Below are 22,500 nucleotides of genomic sequence, written 5' to 3'. Positions count from 1 at the left end.
CTCTGAAATAGAATTGCGTATCAAAACTCTTTCATGCCACAGGCGTCTTCACCATTATAGTATCAGCAATATCGTCCGAGGATAATTCTAAATACTTATTGCTTTCACATATGGCTTTTCGTCCCACTCGATTCTTCTCTAATTCATTTTGTCTCACTCATTTTTTGTGTGAATGTATTTGAGAGTGTTTGGATGTATATCTTCGAAAGTATGTGTGAGTGTATCTACATCAAGGATTGATATCCTGGACGAAATTGTATGTATGTGCATATAAGGGTATGTGTGACTGTACTATTTATATTCAAAGATATTTTCTCCTCCCTCTTTCGGATTTTCGTTATTTTCCACATCGTGCTTCTAATATGTGTTTGATTCGTGTTCACAATTTTCCTCTACATGGTTCATGTTCATCAATTTCTGTTCTTTCAAATTTTTCAACTGCTTTTTTTTCATTTCTCATATGTCATATTTGGTCCATCGTCTTCTACTTGCACTTTTATAGATCTATACGATGTATGAATTATTTTCTTTCATTACCTTCATTATTCCGCTCAGTCTTTCATTGTGTATCGCCCCTTTTCTCTACCTGCTCCCTCCTGTCTTCTGTATTCCCCTCCTCATTATCACCATCACGCATTTTTCTTTCATAGCCCTCCTTTCTCATCTGATTTTAAGACTACAAATTTAATGTTTTATCAGAAAACTTTTCTATGCTATTTCCTTTCAAATTTGCTTTATGTATACAGAACTTTGGAGTATAATAAGATCGACAAAATCGAACGTGGAATCTTCCAAAATCTTTACAATTTACAGAAATTGTAAGTTCAATTTTTGTTTATATTATTCTTGTAACGTAAAATCACTAGAAATTTCAAGCCTTTTCTTTCTTATTATCTCTCTCCCTATCTCTGTCTCTCTGTCTCTCTGTCTGTCTGTCTCTCTCTATCTCTCTCTCTCTCCCTATCTCTCTCTCTCGCTCCCTTTCTAATTTATATTCTGTCGTTATATTTTCTTTTGTATATATATGAAGATGTGTACGAGTGCATGTGTCTGTGTGCTGATAAGTAAATTTTTTATGCATGGGAATGAACATGTGCATCAGAGTGAACATATGAACATATATGTTTGTATCTGTGACCGAGGGGCGTGCCTCCGTGTCTGTGTGTATATCTGCGTGTGTAAAAAAATCATATTTACTCACAGAAAATGAAGCCACTAAAAATTTGCTTCATACTGTTTTCAGTCATTCTGTCACCCCAATGAAATACCTTACTCTTATACATATACACACGTAAAGACAAAGTGTGAGTGACATACTTTGAGGGTTGCTTCACGTAGAAAATCATAAGTTTTTATTAGTATTTATGGGAGACCTATTCCTTTCTTTTCATATACAGCCTGTTTACGTTTGCGTTTGGGTGTAGAGCCTCATGCAGCGTCATCAACTTTTTCGTCTTTTTATCAAGTGTTTATATTTCCTCCTTAGTCCATTTGAGGATAGATGCACTATATCTGACCACCGTTACTTCCCATATACCCATTGCGGTAATGACATTTTTGGTATTCAGGTTGGATATCAATACTAACTTCACACTTTTATGATACGCCTCACTAACCTTGATTTTCAATTCTCTGTGTAGAATGTCATCCAGCTCCAAAATCCCTGAAAATCTACACCCACTACCGTCGGTTTCACCCATGGCCTCTCCTCATGGTAACCACTATCCTCTGCAATCTGCTTTCTTCCCTCTTTTCATATTAAGTACTGAGCACTTGGTGATCCCTAATTCCATACCGAAGGCCCTACCATACTTCTAGCCTGTTTTGATTAAGGAACCTATCTGCTTTTGAGATTTCCCAAACGATTTCAGGTTATCCATAAAGAGAAGATGGTTCAATGATGGGCCTTTCTTCCCACATCGAGAACCCATCTTAACTTTCCCAAGTGTCATTGTTATCGGTATTAGTGCAATTACAAATAGTATCGGAGAAAACGAGTCACCTTGGAAGATGTCCCTTTTAATATTAACTTCTTCAAGGAATACATTAAGTACAATTTAGTTTTCCACTCTTTCATATTATGCATCAGAAAATTTGAGCTGTTGTCAGCAACACCAATCATCTGCATGCATTCGACTAACCAGGAATGAGACATCATATGCCTTCTTAAAGTAAACCCAAGCTATACACATACTTGTATGATTTATTTACAATCCCTCAAGACTGTTTATCGATGACCAGGTGATCCTTGGTAACTGATAACTCTTCCTACATCCTTTTTGTTCCCGTGGTAGTATTTCTTCCTATGCGAGGAAAATATGCGTCTTTGCCGCAAATATTCCAGTGATTATCTTCCAGATTGTTTAGGCGTATTGTGGGACAGTAGTTTCCCACAATATAATAATAATAATAATAATAATAATAATAATAATAATAATAATAATAATAATAATAATAATAATAATAATAATATTAATAATTACTATTACTATTATTATTATTATTATTATTATTATTATTATTATTATTATTATTATTGTTCAGTAGTTTTATTTTTATAACGTGCTTTCACTTCACTACCGAGCGCAGCTCTGTGCGCCTTGGGTATGTGCTGTGGTTTGCTGTGGTGCTCTTATGTTTACTGTATTGAAAGTGTTTTGAGTAGAATGTGTGCAGTACCCAGTAGTGCAATCTTTTGTATGTTATATATATTTGTAAGTCCTGATGATTTTGTTATGTATTTGTCTGAATATTTTTTTATTATACCTAAGGCACCTACTATGATAGGAACTGTTTCTGTTTTTAGACTCCACATTCGAGTTATCTCTATTTCCAGGTCTTTGTATTTTGAAAGTTTTTCCATTTCTTTTCGAGAAACGTTGTCATCTGCTGGTATTGATACATCAATTAGAAAGCATTTTTTTGCTTCATGATCTTTGACAACTATATCTGGTCTATTTGCCTTAATTTCTCTATCTGTGTGTATTTGCATATCCCAGAGTATGGTTGCTTTCCCGTTTTCTGTGACCTTTTCTGGCGTGTGTTTATACCATCTTTTTTCTGTTGTTATTCCATAGTGTTATTTCAGTGTATATAGGTCCCAGCACTGTCGTGTCTGTGAATATATTCCTTCTTAGCCAGGACTGGGCAGCCAGAGATAATATGATTTATTGTTTCTTGTCCATCTCCACATATTCTACAGTTACTTGTTATATTTCTTTTCATTATGTGTTTTTGGTAATTTCTGGTGGAGAGGCTCTGGTCTTGTGCAGCAATTAAAAATCCTTCAGTCTCTGCTTTGAGTCCTGAGCTTCTCAGCCATTGCTGGGATTTTTCTCTGTCTATTTCTTTCGCATTTAGTTTAGCCCAGTATTTACCATGTAGGGTCTTTTCTTGCCATCGTTTTATCATGGTCCGTTGCTGTTCTAGTTTTAGTTTGGATTTCATTTGTTTTATAGCTTTTGTTGTTTCTTCTTCTTCTTCTTCTTCTTCTTCTTCTTCTTCTTCTTCTTCTTCTTCTTCTTCTTCGTATTTGTTAGGTAGATTGATTTCTTGTTTGTATTTGTCAGCTTCCTTAAATACTGAAAACAGTTTTTCGTTTTGCTCGTGTTTTGTGGCTATTTGTATTAGTTTCCCTTGCTTCTGGAGTAGGTATTTTTGCAGTCCTATGGTGATTATTTTATAATAGTTTTCTAGCTGTATAAGACCCCTGCCACCTTCTGTGCGTTGTATATATAGCCTTTCTATGTCAGATTTTTGGAGCTGTAGCACTGTCTGCCATTTGTTCATTGAGTGCTCTATGTATTTTATGATAATTGGTGCCACCTTGTTTATGGCTAGTGTTTCCAGAATCCACGTGTGGGGAACACTGTCGAAAGCCTGTTGGTAGTCCACCCAGGCCATACTGAGGCCTTTCTTCTTTCTGCGGCTGTCTTCAGTTATGGCTGTATTGATCAATAATTGATCTTTACAGCCGCATGAGCCCTTGCAGCATCCCTTCTGCTCTTCTGGAAATAGGTTGTTATTTTCCAGGTGTTTACTCAATCTCTGCGATATTATTGCAGTAAAGGCTTTGTAGATCGTAGGGAGACAGGTTATAGGTCTATAGTTTTGTGGTTTCTCCGTTTCCGTGGATTTGGGGATTAAGATGGTTTTCCCTTTTCTGAGCCATTCAGGCATTGTCTCTGGATCTGCTAGTATGTTGTTAAAGTTTTCTGCCAGCTTTTTATGCATTCCTGGCAGGTGTTTTAACCAGAAATTGGGGATCTTTCGTGTCCAGGTGCCTTCCAGTTGCTTAGTCTTTGCAGTGTCTGGGTTACCTCTTCAGTTGTTATAGGGGCCCAGAGATGCTCAGGTGCTAAGTTCGTTGTTTTAATGGTCCTTTTCTGGGGTTGTTGCTTCACCGACCATATTTGTTTCCAGAATTTCTCTAGTTCTTCTGCTGTTGGTGCTGAAGTAATGTCTATTTTATTTTTACCCAGTTCTTGGTAGAGTTTTTGGGGGTTGGATTTGAACTGTTTGTTTTGTTCAAAGAAACGTTGGCGTTTCTCATACCGGCCGATCCTTTGTGCTTTGGCAAGGATGTCTTGCTATAGTTTTTCTTTTGCCTCAGGTAAGTCTTTTTCTGTAATGCTGTATTTGTACAGTATTTTTGTTTTCTTCTTGTTACTTAGTAGTGTTGATTGTTTACTAATTTCGTTGAGAATCGATAAATCTTTTCTCTTTTTTTATTATCATTATTATTATTATTATTATTATTATTATTATTATTATTATTATTATTATTATTATTATTATTCAGTAGTTTTATTTTTATAACGTGCTTTCACTTCACTACTGAGCGCAGCTCTGTGTGCCTTGGGTATATGCTGTGGTTTGCTGTGATGCTCTTATGGTTACTGTATTGAAAGTGTTTTGCGTAGGATGTGTACAGTGCCCAGTAGTGCAATTTTCTGTATGTTATATATATTTGTAAGGCCTGGTGTTTTTGTTACGTATTTGTCTGAATATTTTTTTTATTATACCTAAGGCACCTACTATGATAGGAAATGTTTCTGTTTTTAGATTCCACATTCGAGTTACCTTTATTTCCAGGTCTTTGTATTTTGGAAGTTTTTCCATTTCTTTTAGGGAAACGTTGTCATCTGCTGGTATTGATACATCAATTAGAAAGCATTTTTTTTTCTTCTTGATCTTTGACAACTATATCTGGTCTATTTGCCTTAATTTTTCTATCTGTGTGTATTGGCATATCCCAGAGTATGGTTGCTTTCTCGTTTTTTATGACCTTTTCTGGCGTGTGTTTTATACCATCTTTTTACTTTTGTTATTCCATAGTCTTGGCATAGCTTCCAGTGTATATAGGTCCCAGCTCCGTCGTGTCTGTGAATATATTCCTTCTTAGCCAGGACTGGGCAACCAGAGATAATATGATTTATTGTTTCTTGTCCATTTCCACATATTCTACCGTTACTTGTTATGTTTATTATTATTATTATTATTATTATTATTATTATTATTATTATTATTATTATTATTGAGTCAGAGAGCAGTGAATGCCTTACAAATGACACTGAAATAAAATATACGAAACCCAGTATATCCATCATGACTAAACGTTTGATAAATGTATACTAGGCACATGCATCACAACCATATGTGCGCGACATGGCGATCTCAAAGAAAGATAAACATTACCCAGCCCTGCGTGTGGGGCCCAATTAGAATTTCATTCAGGTCTAGTAGCCCATCCCGCTCAAAAGGTCCCTGAATAAGGGTTGTTTAAAGATGTTGAACGAAACACCCATGTTTCCAAAGGTGAATTATTCAAACACCAAATAATTCCTCTCAACACATGGCTATGATGCTCCCCCACTACTTCTGCTCATGATCAGAGATGCACATATCTTCAGCCACCGAGGGACATGCTCAACTGGTTATGGTCAAACAACTTACAAGCATATGTGGTATTAAGCAGAATATTTGCTGTATTTTCCCATCTTTTATACCAAGACAAAACAATGTACATGATAACACTTCCGATCAATTAAGATCAGAAACCATTATAACCACTGCCTGGTTTTGCATCAGTGTATCATCATCATCATTATCATCATCATTACTATTATTCCTTTTACTATTCCTTCTTTTCTGATTTCTTTTAGTCCTTGTTCTTATTCTTGTTCTTGCCCTCTTTTTTGCTTTATTTCTCATTTCTAATTGTCTTCTTTTCTTCATTTCCTTTTCTTCTTCGTTATCTTTGTTCTCTTCTTTTTCTTCTTCATCATCTTCATTTTCTTCATCTATTCGTTTTCTTCTACTTCTTCTCTTTCTACTTCTACTTCTTAATGCTTCAGTTTCATTTTCCTCTCACATTTACGTCTACTTCTTCCTAAATATATTTCTTTCTTTCTTTTTTCTTTTTTCTTCTTTTTTCTTTCTTCTCCTCCTTCTTCTTCTTCATCTCCTTTTCAATATCTTTTTCTTTTTTCTTTATTCTTTTTCTTCTATTCCTTCCTCCTCGTTCCCTTCTTTTTTGTTCTTCTGCTTCTTGGACTTCTTATTCTTCTTCTACTTCTTTTTCTTCCTTTTCTTCATGTTTATCATAATATGTCTTATTATCGTTTGTTCCATTTCAAACCGACCTTATTTCATATGTTATGAATTTTTTTTTCATTTCAACTGTTATACTTGTTCTTTATTTCTACAGATTTTTAAACGGAAATGATATTTCGAGTATCGAAGAAGAAAGCTTCGAAGATCTTCGGCGATTACAACAATTGTAAGTCCGTTCAGTTTTGCTGATACTATATTGTTAATCTTATTGTTTCACAACTTTGCCCTCCCCTTCTCTATTTTCCCCTCCCTCTTTTACCACTCTAACTCATATTCTGTCCTTATATTGCCACTATATCTGTTTCGTTGTTTCTCAAGACGTGTACGACTGGGTTATTATATATCGCTGCATCAAAACCCATTAACAGAATGCGTGTTTGTATGTTCTTGTATATATGTGTGTTTGCTTATATATGTAACTATATAACTTGCGTTAATGTTTCCCTTTCTCTTTCTTTTCTACTGGTTTATTTTCCCGTCCTCCCAAATTCTTCTATTCATTTCCGACATCTTCCTCATTTCATGTTATTTATCTAATACAGCAACCTATAGTCGGAATAGTGAAAAATATAGTCACATATTTCTTTCTCTTTGTAAACGACAACACTTTCCGTCATGTGTAATGTGCATCAATTTCCTAGATACTCTTTTACTGATGATATATTTATAAACATTTGATGTGTTCTCATGTTCATTCTTCGCCCATCTTCGCCTTTTCACCTTATATTCTCTCTCATCATATTCACGTGTCTGTTTCAAGTGTGAATGTGAGTGTAACTATGGGTGTAACAGCACAAGTGCATCATTGTATGCACACGTGTATGTGTGTATGAATGTATGTGTATATGTGTACCAGCCTGTATGTGGTTATGTATGTATCTCATTGTATGCATCTGTGTTTTTCTGTTCCAGCTTATCGTCTTCGTTCTAAACACGTTTTCCTCTTGTTTTCTTCGTCTTCTTCGTCTCCTCCACCTTCTCTTCGTCTCTTCTTCTTCTTCTTCTTCTTCTTCTTCTTCTTCTTCTTCTTCTTCTTCTTCTTCTTCTTCTTCTTCTTTTTCTTCTTCTTCTTCTTCTTCTTCTTCTTCTACTATTACTACTACTACTACTACTACTACTACTACTACTACTACTACTACTACTACTACTACTTCTTCTTCTTATTATTTTTTTTATTATTATTGTTATCATCATTGTTATTATTAAACCTCTTTTCATCCAATTTGTCTTCTCATCCATTTTTCCACTTTAAAGAAAAGTTATTTTATATCTTGTTATAAATATTTTCTATCTTAACATTTATTTTTTTTTTCTGCTATAGATCTCTTCACAGAAATAATATTTCGCATATTAAAAAAGGGACCTTCAAAGGTCTTCCATTTTTAGAGAAATTGTAAGTTTGTTTACTTTTCTTCACACAACGTTATGAATGTAATATTTCTACATACTTAATGTCTTCTCGTTTCTCTTTCACTCTCTTTTCTTTTCACTCTTACTCATTTTCTGTTCCTATATTTGCATTATCTTGTTCTTATTGTGTGTGAGAATGAGTACAACTGTGATTTTATGTGTCTTTATCAAAACATATTAATAGAAATGTAATATGTATGTTCCTATGTGTGTGAGTGTCGGCGTATGTATATTTGACTATATAATTCCTATCGATATGTTTTACCTCCCCCTTAGTTATCCATTCCCGTCGTGAATTTTTTTCCTCTTATTTTCTTATCGTCTTTTCCTTCAAATTTTTGTATCCAACTCCAATTTCTCCATTCAATTTAGTTAATTTATGTAATACAGCCTGTATATATGGAAGTCGAACATATAAATATTGGGTCATCCCATAAATAATGTCGTGTTTCCAGTTGCATGAAATAAAAGTCGCAGTGGGACGAGATAAACTACCTCTATAAACTTGCTATAAAAGCAGGTAATAATTTTACCACGGAGTTTTGAAGAGTGCACTTCTATTTTAAGAGTTATTTTGTCACAGCTATAATGGTAGTGACAAAGGAACATTTTCGGCATATTTTGCTTCATGACTTCAATAAAGGCAACAACACAACGGAAAGTACGACGAAAAATTAGTGCAGTTTATGGGGATAGGACAATAAGCGCAAGCCAGTATCAGCAGTGGTTCCAGAAATCCCAAGCCAAAAACTACAGCGTAAAAGACGAGCCTCGTCCTAGAAGTTTTGTAGATGGCGAGGAGGACACCCTGCAAACCCTAGTGGAACAAGGAGAGAAGCCTGGATTTGGTCATTCAACCAGTCACTCAAGTCAGCGCTAGAAGAAAATGACCGTCTTTGGTTTCAAGACAAAAGGTGTTCTTCCATCAGGATAATGCTCGGCCACATACAGCGAGGATGACATTCCAAAAGCTGGAGCAGTTTGGATGGGAAACAATGACCCACACAACATAATCGCCGGACATTGCCCCATCTGATTATCCTCTATTTCGCAGTCTTCAAAGTAATCTGGACGGGAAAAAAATGAATTATGTAGACGAAGTCAGAACGTTACTGGAGGAATATTTTTCGCGAGGGACAAGTGAATTTTGGAAAAGAGGACTTGCACCAGGTAGATGGAAAGAGCATTGTAGAAAATGGAGGAGAGTGTATTTAAGATTAAAAAAGAACGTCATCTTAATTTCGAAAAAAATAAGACGTATAAAAACCCGCATTATTAATGGGATGACCCTTTATAAATATTTATAATATAGTCACCTATTCCATTCTCTCTATAAACATAACCAGCTTACAACACTTACAATTTGCCCCATGTCCCTCATAATATGCCACTGCAGATACATTTCTAAATATTTTATGTTTTCTTCAGATTATATTCCTCAGCTTTTCCATTTTAAACTAATATTCTCTCACACTATACTTACGTGTGAGTGTGTGTGAATGTGTGTGTGTGGATATGGGTGTAACTGAACCATATTTTCAAGTGGAATTTTTCAAGGTCTTACCTATTTACAGAAATTGTAAGTACAATTTTTTTTGTAATATCAGTAGAAATTTCATGTCTTCTCTTTCTTACGATATCTCCCACTGCCACTCTAATATATATTTTGTCATGTATTCGTTTGTGATTGATGAAGATGGGAACGAGTGTGTGTGTCTGTGTGTGGACAAACAAATATTTATTTTGTGTCTGATAATGAACATATGCATGAGAGTGAACATGTCAACAAAGGCGGCGAGCTGGCAGAAACTATGCGCCATGGTCGACTTTACCTTTCAACCTTTCGGGGTCGATAAATTAAATACCAGTTGCATACTGCGGTCGATCTAATCAACTGGCCCCGTCGCCAACAATTTGAGGCCATGTCCCTAAAGTAGAAACGAATTTTTTTAAGGCGGCGAACTTGCAGAATTCTCAGCACACAGGGCGAAATGCTTAGCGGTATTTCGTCTGTCTTTACGTTCCGGGTTCAAATTCCGCCGAGGTTGACTTTGTCTTTCACCCTTTCAGGGTCGATAAATTAAGCACCAGTTGCATACTGCCGTCGATCTAATGTATTTGTAAGAAAACACATATTTACGTACAGAAAACCAAACTATCAGAATAATAAGACAAAGTGTGAGTAGGGAATGATAAGATTTTATTAATATTTATGGATGGCCTATTGCTTAGGATTCAGATATCACAAAGGAATTCCCTTTCCCGAAGAAAACATTTCAGAATATCTCTGGGCTAAACACACACATATATAATCACATACACTCACATTTACACTCACACACACGCACAGACATACACACACGCACACAGAGACATATACACATATATACTACAGGAACAGTTGTTTGTGTAGTATGATGGTTGTTACAAAGCACATGGTTTAAAACTCAGTATAAATCTGTGGCACGCCGGCACCTGACTTTTCTTTGTACCTCGCGTCGATCAATTCCAGTCTGTCGTATGATGCATAAATGTGCATATATGAGTGTCTTGTGTCTACTTTTGTTCCCAACTACCTCTTAACAAACTACTTCCATCCCTACTTATTTTCATCTTATCATTTGTGTCTTTCTTTCTATCTTTCTTTCTTTCTTTCTTCTTCTTCTTCTTCTTCTTCTTCTTCTTCTTCTTCTTCTTCTTCTTCTTCTTCTTCATCATCATCATCATCATCATCTTCTTCTTCTTCTTCTTCTTCTTCTTTTTCTTCTTCTTCTTCTTCTTCTTCTTCTTCTTCTTCTTCTTCTTCTTCTACTTCTTCTTCTTCTTCTTGTTTTAGTCTTGCTTTTATTCTTCTTTTTCTTCTTTTTCCACTTCATTCATTCCTGCATCTCTTTCTTCATCTTTCTTCTCTCTTGTCAGCCATTTCTTCGTCATCTATTTCTTGTCTTGATCTTGTTCTTGTTCTTCATCTTTTTCTTCTATATCATCTTCTTTCTCTCTTTCCTCTCCTTCTGATCTTCTTCCTTTACTTCTCTTTTCTTTTCTCTTGTTTTCTCCGTCTTTCTTTTCTTCTTCTCTTCTTACACTTCCACGTTTTTCTTTTGATTTTCTACTTCTTTCTTTATTCTTCTCTTTGTTATTCATCTTTGTCTTCTGCTTCTTTTTCTTCTTCGTATCATTATTTTTTTTCTTCTTCTTACTTTTCTTCTTCCGTTACTGCACCCTCTCCTTCGTTTTTGTCTTCTACATCTTCGTCTTTTTCGTCTTTTCCTTCATTCTCTTCGACTACTACTTCAAATAATTCTTCTTGTTTATCCTTTTCATTTCCTTTTCTTCTTCTTCTTGTTCTTATTCTGCTTCTTCCTCTTCCTTTACTTCTCCTTCTCTTTCGTTTTCGTCTTCTATGTTTTCGTCTCTTTTCATCATCTTCAACTACTACTTCAAATAATCCTTACTAGTTTACCTCTTTCTCTTTCTTTGTTTCTTCTTCTTCTTCTTCTTCTTCTTCTTCTTCTTCTTCTTCTTCTTCTTCTTCTTCTTCTTCTTCTTCTTCTTCTTCTTCTTCTTCTTCTTCTATCCTTCTTGTTTATCAAAATCTTTGTTTTCATCGTTTGTTTGATTTCAGACATTGGTTTATTAAATTTTATCACAATTATTTTTCATAACAAATGTTATCATCTTTACTGCTACAGATTTTTATACAGCAACAATATTTCGAGTATTGAGCAAGGAAGCTTCAAGGATCTTCCTAAACTACAGACATTGTAAGTTCGTTCAATTTCATTAGAAAAATATTATTTTTCATATCCTTTCTGTAATTTAATTCCGCTTTTCACTCGCTCATTTCATCACACTAACTCATAATCTGCTCCCATATTGGTAATATATCTCTATGATTATTTCTTCTCATTCATCTTTTTTGTCTTCTTCGTCTTCTTTCTCTCCTTCATTTCCCTGCTCTTCGTCTTCTCTTTTTTCCCTACTCTTCTTCTCCTTGTTGTAGTTATCGTTGTTACTGGTTTTGCTATTGCTCTTCTTGTTCTTGTTCTTGTTCTCCTTCTTATTATTATCATTTACCATGTTTGTCTTTTTCTTCCACTTTTTCTTTTTCATGCCGTCTTTTTCCTTGCTCGCGTTCTTCATCTCCTTTCCTTTCTTTTGTGCCATATCCTTCATCTTCTTCCTTTCTTTTGTGCCATCTCCTTCATCTTCTTCCTTTCCTTTTTCTTTTTCATCTCTTATTTTTTTAATCTTCATTTTCTTCTGCTTTTCTTCTTATGCCTCATCATCTTCATCTTCTTAGCCTTCTTTTATTAGAAAACTGTCGTTTACATTTTCCTTTATGCATTGCTTTATGTTACAGATATTTGAAGAATAATACAATCAAGAAAATCGATCGCCTAATCTTCCACAAACTTACCAGTTTAGAGTTATTGTAAGTCCAATGTTTGCTGGTAATAATTTATTAATGTTATTTCTCTATAATGTATATATCTTTTCTTTTTTACTCTGTCTCACTCTATCGCCCTCTCTCTCTTTCTATCAAACTTATTTTCGAGATTATGTCTAAGAGATTATGATTCTATGTGAATACGAATCTTTGTATTTCTCTATACGTGTGTGTGAATATTCCTGCATGCTTGAGTTACTATGCGTGTGTAAGGACAATCATAGTTATTAGCAGTATATAATGATCTTAAAATAATTATTTCCCACAGTTTTTAAATCATTCCCTCCTCCAATGAAATAACTTACCGACATGCATACACACACCCTGACCAACATGCCAACACACGATGTGAGCGACATTTTTTTTCATTGAATGTTAGAAAGTTTACCATGAGAGAATGAAACATTGAGGCAACTACAGAGATTTTGTATTATGAAAATCAAGTGAATATATATAATTAAATATATAATAATAATATAGATTTAATCAAAAGATTAAATGTGGTACTTAAAATGTTTGAGGCACCAGAATTTGGTAGGATAAAAACCAAAAACAAAATCAAGAGATTTGGTGAATAAAATTTGAAGGTAAGCAACAAAAATTCAATAGGTTATAGCAGTACGTACGTTTCGTACAAGCTCCATTTATTCATCTGAGGAGTACATTTTCATTGTATTTTCGGTGGTGTTCTCACTACATGAATAAATGGAGCTTGTACGAAACGTACGTACTGCTATAACCTATTGAATTTTTGTTGCTTATCTTAAAAAAAATAATTAAATATATGTGTGTGTGTGTGTGTGTGTAGACAAACTAATGTTTGCTTAAACAAGCGTGGTAATGTATTGTAAGATACAGATAAGGTAATAATTGACTTTCGAACGCAGAAACGCTGATAGAACAGCAGCGACAGGATGACATATCCATATAAAACGGAAAAATATTGTCAGCAAGCAGCCATGAGACTCGAACTTACATCCAATTGATTACCGTTCACGAGCTTTACCAGTTATGCAAAACTGCCACTCACAAATTTATCCGCAATTTTTGAACCTGTAAACCTATATATGTATAATATATATATTTGAGTGTATGTGTATATATATATATATATATATATATATATATATATATATATATATATATATACATACATATATATATATATATATATATATATATATATATATATATATATATATATATATATATATATATATATATATATATATATATATATATATATATATATATATATATATATATATATATATATATATTAATAAAATACAGGGTAGCAAACAAAATTTTAGAAATGTTATTTTACCACCAGTGGTCTAGCGAGGGCAAAAAAACAGTCAATAGACTATGTATTGTTCATTTAAAATACAGAGATGCCTGTAATAGGACATCTAACCCGCTAGAAATAGCAGCAATATTACATACCACAAAAAGTAGGGTTAATTTCGAAAGGGAATGAAAATTAAAAACATTTACCGATCTATATTCTGTACCATGGTTTCAAGTCAATTTTAGTAAGATTAAAATTATATATCTCACAAAAGGTCGGACTATCATCAGCAGAATGACCAGACAACATTCGAGATACGAGTCAAATAGAGAGCATGGTTCATATTCGAATATCTAATTTTCCAAATTTACCGTGTATTTGCGGTTTACCTAATTCGGCAGTAAATACACAAATGCCGATTTTTAATCAGAAATTAGCCAAAAAAATTTTTTATCATTATTAATAAAATACAGGGTAGCAAACAAAATTTTAGAAATTTTTTTTTTTTAGAAATTTTATTTTACCACCAGTGGTCTAGCGAGGGCAAAGAAACAGTCAATAGACTATGTATTATTCATTTAAAATACAGAGATGCCTGTAATAGGACATCTAACCCGCTAGAAATAGCAGCAATACTACATACCACAAAAAGTAGGGATAATTTCGAAAGGGAATGAAAAATAAAAACATTTACCGATCTATATTCTGTACCATGGTTTCAAGTCAATTTTAGTAAGATGAAAATTATATATCTCTGATGATAGTCCGACCTTTTGTGAGATATATAATTTTTATCTTACTAAAATTGACTTGAAACCATGGTACAGAATATAGATCGGCAAATGTTTTTATTTTTCATTCCCTTTCGAAATTATCCCTACTTTTTGTGGTATGTAGTATTGCTGCTATTTCTAGCGGGTTAGATGTCCTATTACAGGCATCTCTGTATTTTAAATGAATAATACATAGTCTATTGACTGTTTTTTTGCCCTCGCTAGACCACTGGTGGTAAAATAAAATTTCTAAAATTTTCTTTGCTACCCTGTATTTTATTAATAACTAGCAGAAATACCCGGCGTTGCCCGGGTTAAAGAGAATAATGAAATCTAAAAACGCCGTCTAGACTACACATCATCTTTATATATAGAGATGTATATACACACACGCACCCAAACACACGTATATATATGTATATCAATATAAATATATGAAAGTCAATGAAGTTTCGTAAAAGAAGGTGATCATGTACATACTGTCTTGCTGTTGTGATTATAACACCTCATTGTAAACTATGTTCCTTGTTTTCCCTCGTGGAGCATATACAAATAGGTTTTTTGTTGCTGCCCACTCTTGAGCAGCCAACATACAGTTGTCCATGTGAGAAGCAGGGCTCTTCCAAGAGAAGACCAGCTACAGACAGTGTGTATATATATATATATATATATATATACAATTGCAGCGTGGAAGGTGTTTATAAGCCATTTAAAATAACACACAAAATCCGTTAGATTCACTTCAACAGAATTTTGTTAGTGAACAGGTCGCGGTCTCAAAGCGACGAAAATATTTTGACAAAGTAAATTTAAATATTGAAGTGAATCTAACGGATTTTGTGTGTTATTTTAAATGACTTATAAACACCTTCCACGCTGCAATTGTTTTCGTTCCAGCACACGATCTCAGATCAGGTCACTTGCTATGCAAGTGCATCTCTGTAATATATATATATATATATATATATATATATATATATATATATATATATATATATATATATATATATATATACATACAAATATAAGTTTATATATATGTGTATATGAATAAAATAAATCTCTGAGTGAGGTATAAACAGTAGCTGCACGACATTGTGAAGTATATTTGCCACTTAAGGGTGGATGCTACTGTAGCTTGTAGCCAAGGAAGACACCTCCTCCAACTGGCTATTGACACACTTTCTGTGCCCTTACAGTATTTTCAAAGCGAAGTCATCCTTCCCATCTTCAACCTGACGTGATACACACGGACTCGGGTTTCTGAGTATTGACCCGTCATCAGTGTGTGACAATCACCGCTTGTCAATGTGAAGTGCTTCCCAATGCAAATATATATATATCCTTTTTCCAGTGATGAAAAGTCACTGATCTCGGAAAGTGTAAACAAGCAATAATAAATCTCTGCTGTTTTCTTGTTGTTGTTCATGTAGTTGCTGTAGTTGTTGTTCTTCTTCCGTTTCCCTCTACTTTTCCCTTTATTTTTTCATCTCCTATTTCGATTTCTTTTTCTTCTTTTCTTCTTCCTCTCTTTCTTCCTTTTCTTCATCCTCCTTTTATATTAATTTCTCTTCTCTTTTCTATTTCTACTTCTTCCTAAACTTATTTTCTTTTTCTTCGAATTCTTCTTTTTTCTTATTCTTCATTACTTCTTCATTTTCTTAAATTCTTCTTCTTCTTCATTATTTCTTCATTTTCTTAAATTCTTCTTCGTTTTCTTCCTCTCCTTGATCCTTTCCTTCTTCTTCATCTTCAACTTCTTTTACTTCTGTTTCTTCTTCTTTTGTTTCGCTATCTTCTACTCCTTCCTAAACTTATTTTCTTCTTCCCTGAGCACTTTTCTTCTTTTTCTGATTCTTCTCTTTCTTCTTTTTATCTTCTTCTCCTTCTTCTTCTTCTCCTTTTCCTTTTTCTTCGTTTTCTTCTTTTTCTTGGTTATGTTTTTGTTTATCATGATATCTCTTCTCATCGTTTGTCTCATTTCAAACACAAATTCTTCAATTTTTATCACAAATATTTTCCGTGAGAAATGTTATCATTCTATACTGTTACACATGTTTACAGATATAACATTTCGTGTATTGGACAAGGATGCTCCAAATGGTCTTTCTTGGTTATACATATTTTATGTTTTTTCAGCTTTGTAGTTTCAATATTATGAATATAATTGTTCACCAATGTTTTAATGTCCACTCGTTTTATCGCCCCTCGCTCTTTTTATCAGTTTATCTCACATTCCTTTCCCCTATTGGCTCAATATCTGTTTGATTGTTTCTAAAGACGAGTACAACTGGGATGTTAAATATGTCTGCTCTAAATCTTATAAGTGGAAATTTACGCTCATGTATATTTTCGAATCTGCATGTATATGTGACTATAAAATTTGTATTCATAAATGATGCCTTTTTCTTTTCTCTGGATTATACTTTTCCGTCTTCTCTTCCTCCGTCTTCTATTCATCTCTAACTTCTTCATTCACTTCAGGTACTTCTGCTAATGCAGCAGCTTATAGATGCAGAAGTGTAAAATACAAATATTTAGAATATAGTCACAAATATACTTCTCTTTATAAAAGGTTCCAACTTCCGGCACTCGTAGTTTAGATCAATTTTCAAGATACGCTTTCACTGAAAATATAGAAATTTGATATCTTCTCATGCACCTTCTTCTTGCAACTTCTTCCTTTTAAATTTATATTCGCTCTCATCAAAGTTGTGGTTGAGTGTTTTTCAATGTATCAAAGATAGTATGTGGGCGTAACTGCACAGTGCTATTGTATGCACAGTGCAAAATTCTATGTGCATGTGTGCGTATCTGACAGCGTGTATCTGTTTTTCTTTTCCAACTTGTTCTCTTTCTCCAAAATACCTTCTCATACTCCGAATTATTAGTTAAATTTTCTTTAAGTAATTTCTGTTTTCATCTTATTTCTGGTGTTTGTTTTAAATACGTTCTTCTTCTTCTTCTTCTTCTTCTTCTTCTTCTTCTTCTTCTTCTTCTTCTTCTTCTTCTACTACTACTACTACTACTACTACTACTACTACTACTACTACTACTACTACTACTATTACATTTTCTACTTCGGTATCCCATTCTTTGTAATTCTCATCGTATTCTTCTTTCTCCTTTTCTCCGTCGTCGCCATTCTCCGTTTCCCCAAATGGATTCTTAGGACTCAATATTAACAATCTATGATATTTTTTCTCCTGCATCATTATAGTATCAGCAATAGCATCCAAGGATAATTCTAATTACTTACTGTCTTCCCATTTGGCTTTTCTTCCAACTTTATTCTTCTCTAAGTCATATTGTCTCTTTCTCCATTTCTGTTTGAACATATTTTAGAGTCTTTGAACGTACGTGTGAAGGTATGTGCGTAAAGTCATGTGTAGGTGCATCAACATCAGCGATAAATATTCTCCGCAAAATTGTATGTGTGTATGTGCATATCACTGTACTATTTATATTCATATTTAATTTTCTTCTCCCCTATTCTGATTTTCGTTGTTATTGTCTACATCCTCCTTGTACTGTGTTTTTCATTCCTGAATCTTTCGCCTTTTTTACAATTTCCTCTACATCGTTCATTTTCATCATCTTGTGTTTCTTCTCCGCTTTTCAAAATTTTCAACTGCTTTTTCTATTTTTTTTGAATGCGTTCTTTTCGCTTCATCACATTTTATTTGCACTTTTATAAACCCATACACTCCATAACTTGTTTTCCTTCACCACCTTAGTAATTCCGCTAAAATTCTCCGTGTGCATCGCTTCTGTATTCCATCTTCTGCTCCCACCTCTTGTCCTCGCCTCCTCCTCTCCTCTTCATACTTCCGCTCTTCCTGTCCTCGCAGCTCCTACATCCCCTCCTCCTCAATCACCTACTCCAAATCGTCCTCTTCATTAATTTTATCATGCTTTTCTTTCATAGCCCTCGTTCTCTCATCTGATTTTAAAACTCCAAATTTAATGTTTTATCAGACAACACTTCTATATTATTTCTTTATAATCTGTTTCATGTAACAGAACATTCGAGCATAATAAGATCGAGAAAGTCGAACGTGGAACCTTCCAAGATCTTATCAATTTACAGAAACTGTAAGTTCAATTTCCGTTGATATTTTATTAACGTAATATTACTAGAAATTTCATGTCTTCGCTTTCTTAATCTTTCTTTCTGCACTTCTAAATATATTCTGCAATTATATCTCCGTTTGTGGGGGTATGAAGACTTGCAGGAATGTGTGAATGAATAAATGTTTTGTGCATGAAAGGATGATTTTCTGCGAACTCGTATATCTGTATCTGTGTGTGGTAGGTTAACTTCATACCTCTGTCGGTGTCTGAGTGTCTGCAACAGAAATCATAGTTACTAACAGAAAATCATGTTACTAAAAACATTTTTACACGGTTTTCATATCATTCTTTTACCCAAATGAAATACATTTCTCACATGCATACACGCGCGCGCGCGCGAAGATATGCATATATGCAGACACGGGTGTTAGTGTAGTAAGAAGTTTGTTACAAACCACATGGTTCAAGACTGAGTGTCACAATGTGGAACCACTGGCGCATGACGTTTCCTTTTTTCTCGGGTTAAGCAATTCCTTTTGAGTGGGTTTGATAGATAAAACTGAAAAAACTCTGCTGTTTGATACATGTTATATACATATATGTGTGTCTTTTGTGTCTTTTTTGTCCCCAACCACCTCTTAACTAATGGTGCAGTGCTTCCCACGCCGTCACTTAACGCTTCGGCAAAAGTTTTGAACCCGTACTCTGGTCAGTTGGGGAGAATGGTATTTCCTTTGTCTTGTCGGTAACCACAGCTATTTTTAGCGTAGCTGCCCCTTTCCGGTCAGCGAAAGTTCAAAAAGGCAGCATAGGAATTTTACCGACCGACCCATCTTGGCAGGGGGTAAAGTAGCACTATGAGCTATGGTATTTGGGCTGAATAGGAGAACGGGAATTGGCGGGAAAGCAGTCGGCCGAAGGAGTTAGCAGAGAACTTTAGCCAGTGGAGTTGTAGCAGCCAGCCAGGGCAGTGGAGTTGTAGCAGCCAGCCGGGGCAGTTGAGTTGTAGCAGCCAGCCGAGGCAGTCGAGTTGTAGCAGCCAGCCGAAGCAGTTGGGGGACAGCAGTTTGCCCGTGGAGATGGGGCCAGTCGAGTGAGATGAAGTGAAGATGAGAAAGAGATAGCCGGTCGTCCGAAGCAATTGTACAGAGATGAAGATGAAGAATAAGTCTGACAGAGAGAAAGATATGGTCAGCAGAAATGTATAGAGTCCCAGAGAGAGAGAGAGGGACAGAGAGATGGGATACTGGCAGCCAAATGCGATGGCAGTAGTCAGTTGTTTACCTCTTGGATTATAGTGAGTTTTGTGAAAGAAAAGAATTGAGCACAGCAAAGGTTTGTTACAAATATTCTTCCAAGAAATGTATTTGTTTGATGTTTAAAGAAAAATACTGTTAACTGTGATGTGTAACTGAAAAGAGAAAACGAAGAAAAGAAAGAACAGAAAGAACTTTCGATGGATTTAATGATTGCGAACCCTTGATTATGTTCACGCAATTTTAGACCATTATATGCTATTGAACTGTTATGTAATGTTTTGAAATGTATTCTCATGTTTATGTAATGCTTTATTCTCATGTTTTTGATGTTATGTGAAAAGAAAAGGTTACCCAACGCATGGTCTTCGTGTTGTTTCTTCCTCCCCTCCTTTTTCCTGTGTTGTTCTTCGTTGCGTGCTCCAGCCGGGGCTTTATTATCGGTCAGGTGACCGAGACGAATTTGCTAACTCGCTGAGTGTGAACGTTCGCGCGCGCGCGAGTCCTTTCTTCGGTGTTAAGGATGTGCTTCGCGTGCGGGCGTTCGTAACAAAATTGGTGTCAGAAGTGGGATCTTTTGATTTGGTGCAGTGAGTTTGTTGTTCGTCATGGCTTCGGAGGGTGCGAGTGCGAAGAGTCAGGCTGGGAGGGAGGAAGTATCCCTGTCCTTGATTGTGAGGATGCTGGAAGAGCAGAGGGAGAGCTTCGCTGAATTCAGGGAAGAGCAACCGCAGATGCGGGAGAGCTTCGCTCAATTCAGGAGGGAACAACAGAGGATGCGGGAGGAGTTCCGCGGACTGAGTAGTGATGTCGTATGTTGTAAGAAGCAGATCGAAAGGCCCAATGAGAGGACGGAGCGCATTGAGAAGTTTTGTGCTGCCGAGCCTGAGGTCGCTAAACCTGAAGTGGTTGCTGTTGCTGCATCATCACGTGATACTCCGACGTCTGGATGCGGGTCTCCTGGAGTTGAAAGTAGCGGTGTGGTCCCTGCTAGGAAGAAGTCACAAGAGGCGTTGGCTAGGGCTCTGGAGTTCGAGTCCTGTATGAAACCGAGCATCGGAAATTTACGAGTAAGTGGATGCTCCGGATTCAAGGCGCGGAGCGTAAAAGTCCGTGAAGTTGAAGGACTTAGTAGGCGGAATGAGGAGACGAGTGGTGTGTGTTGTTGGCACTGTGGGAAAGGCGGACACAGGCGGCGAGACTGCTACAGTTGGCGGCGAGAGAGGTTTCGAACTGCAGACCTCAAGTTGAACCCGAGGAAGTGCAGTCTTTCAGAAGGAAGTAAAGTACCTGGGACACCTGAGTTGTGACTGCCCAACAAGAAATAGAGTCGGGAAACGAAGAGGAGCTGGTGTTGAGGGGCAACCACCAGCCAGACGTTCCAAAGAAGCCCCACACTCGAGACGGCATGCAGGGTCTGTGATTGACAGCCTTAGAGTGAACGGAAAAGTCAACGGCCGGACGTGTTCTCTAGTGATCGATTCGGCCTCGGGACAGACTTTTGTGAGGTCCGATGTGTTGCAGGATCTAGAGTTGTCAGAGACATCGCAGCAGTTGTGTGGTGTGACCGGACATTGCACTGAGCTGAGAGGGCCAGTTCATGTCCGGATTGATGTTGCCGGATTGGACGTTGTGCTTCCTGTTTACGTAGTTGAAATGGAGGATTCGTGCATTTTGGGACTGGACTATTTAACGTCCATGGATTGTCAGCAGGACTTGCGGTTGAAGAAGCTTTCGGTACAGGGAAGATCGGTTCCTGTTGAGGTGGTAAAGCGAACCACACCCAGTAGCGAAGTAAGAGCGCTACGGACGACAGTGGTACCACCGAGGTCGGGAAAGTTGCTCCAGTGTCGTGTGAGCAATCCGACTGATGGCTGTCTGAGGCTGGTGGAGCCCGACAGACGAGGCAAGTTGAAAGCTAGAGTGAGGGTCGGACGAACCCTGGAAGCAGGAGCTGATAAAGTGCTGGATGTAGCAGCCAGTTCTTCTACAGTGGCACAGAGGATTTGTAAAGGGCAAATCTTGGGACTGTGCCAGGCAGTGGACCAGCGGCAAAGTCAGTTGCATTGTGAAGGAAGAGAAGGGCACATTAAAAAGTGTAGACGTACCACAGTGACTGGATCAGTGGCTACCGGAGAAGTGCAACAGAGGCAGATGGAAGATGCCGACTTAGGGCCAGTGGTAGAGTGACTGCAGCAGGGATCAGGAAGACCACCAGGGGAGGAACTGCCCCGGGAAACCTCCAGCTATGTGAAGTATCTCCAGGAAAGTCTGACTGAGGTACACCAGCAAGTTAGAGAAGCTCTGAAGTTTTCAGGTGAAGTAAGGAAGCGTCGGCACGACACCAGGGCTAGTGAAGCCAACTTTAAGGAGGGTGATGAAGTGTGGTCTCATAACCCCAGGCGGAAGAGAGGACAGTCACCGAAGTTGCAGAGTCCATGGGAAGGGCCTTATACAGTAATGGATCGCCTGTCCGATGTGACATACTGGATTCGAGGAGGCAGGAGAACTTCTCCGAAAATTGTACACGCAAACCGTCTGTGGAAGTACCATGGTTCTGGACAGTTCAGCTGGAACACACCTGCAGGGGTTGGATCCACTTGCTAAAAAAGTCTGAGAAAGAAAAGAATC

General features: G+C 36.4%; 2 protein-coding genes across 4 annotated transcripts in view; one reads left to right on the top strand and one right to left on the bottom strand.

The window, feature by feature from the left end:
• LOC149130124 (uncharacterized) overlaps nt 1–22,500 on the bottom strand; it is a 292,428-nt gene that overhangs the window by 164,597 nt on the left and 105,331 nt on the right. The window lies entirely within an intron of this gene.
• Nucleotides 1–22,500, top strand: part of LOC106877839 (uncharacterized) — a 117,060-nt gene that overhangs the window by 53,848 nt on the left and 40,712 nt on the right. For all 3 annotated transcript variants that reach the window (XM_089346147.1, XM_089346146.1, XM_089346148.1), the window contains 6 exons: nt 747–818; nt 6,710–6,781; nt 7,937–8,008; nt 11,718–11,789; nt 12,389–12,460; nt 18,563–18,634. In XM_089346147.1, the coding sequence (XP_089202273.1) occupies nt 747–818; nt 6,710–6,781; nt 7,937–8,008; nt 11,718–11,789; nt 12,389–12,460; nt 18,563–18,634 (432 nt within the window). The remainder of the gene's footprint in view (nt 1–746; nt 819–6,709; nt 6,782–7,936; nt 8,009–11,717; nt 11,790–12,388; nt 12,461–18,562; nt 18,635–22,500) is intronic.

Source organism: Octopus bimaculoides, chromosome 30 (genome assembly GCF_046866305.1).
Source record: "Octopus bimaculoides isolate indiv1 chromosome 30, ASM4686630v1, whole genome shotgun sequence".
NCBI lineage: Eukaryota > Metazoa > Mollusca > Cephalopoda > Octopoda > Octopodidae > Octopus > Octopus bimaculoides.
Note: the sequence above shows the minus strand (reverse complement) of the source record. Positions and strands in the feature narration are given on the sequence as shown.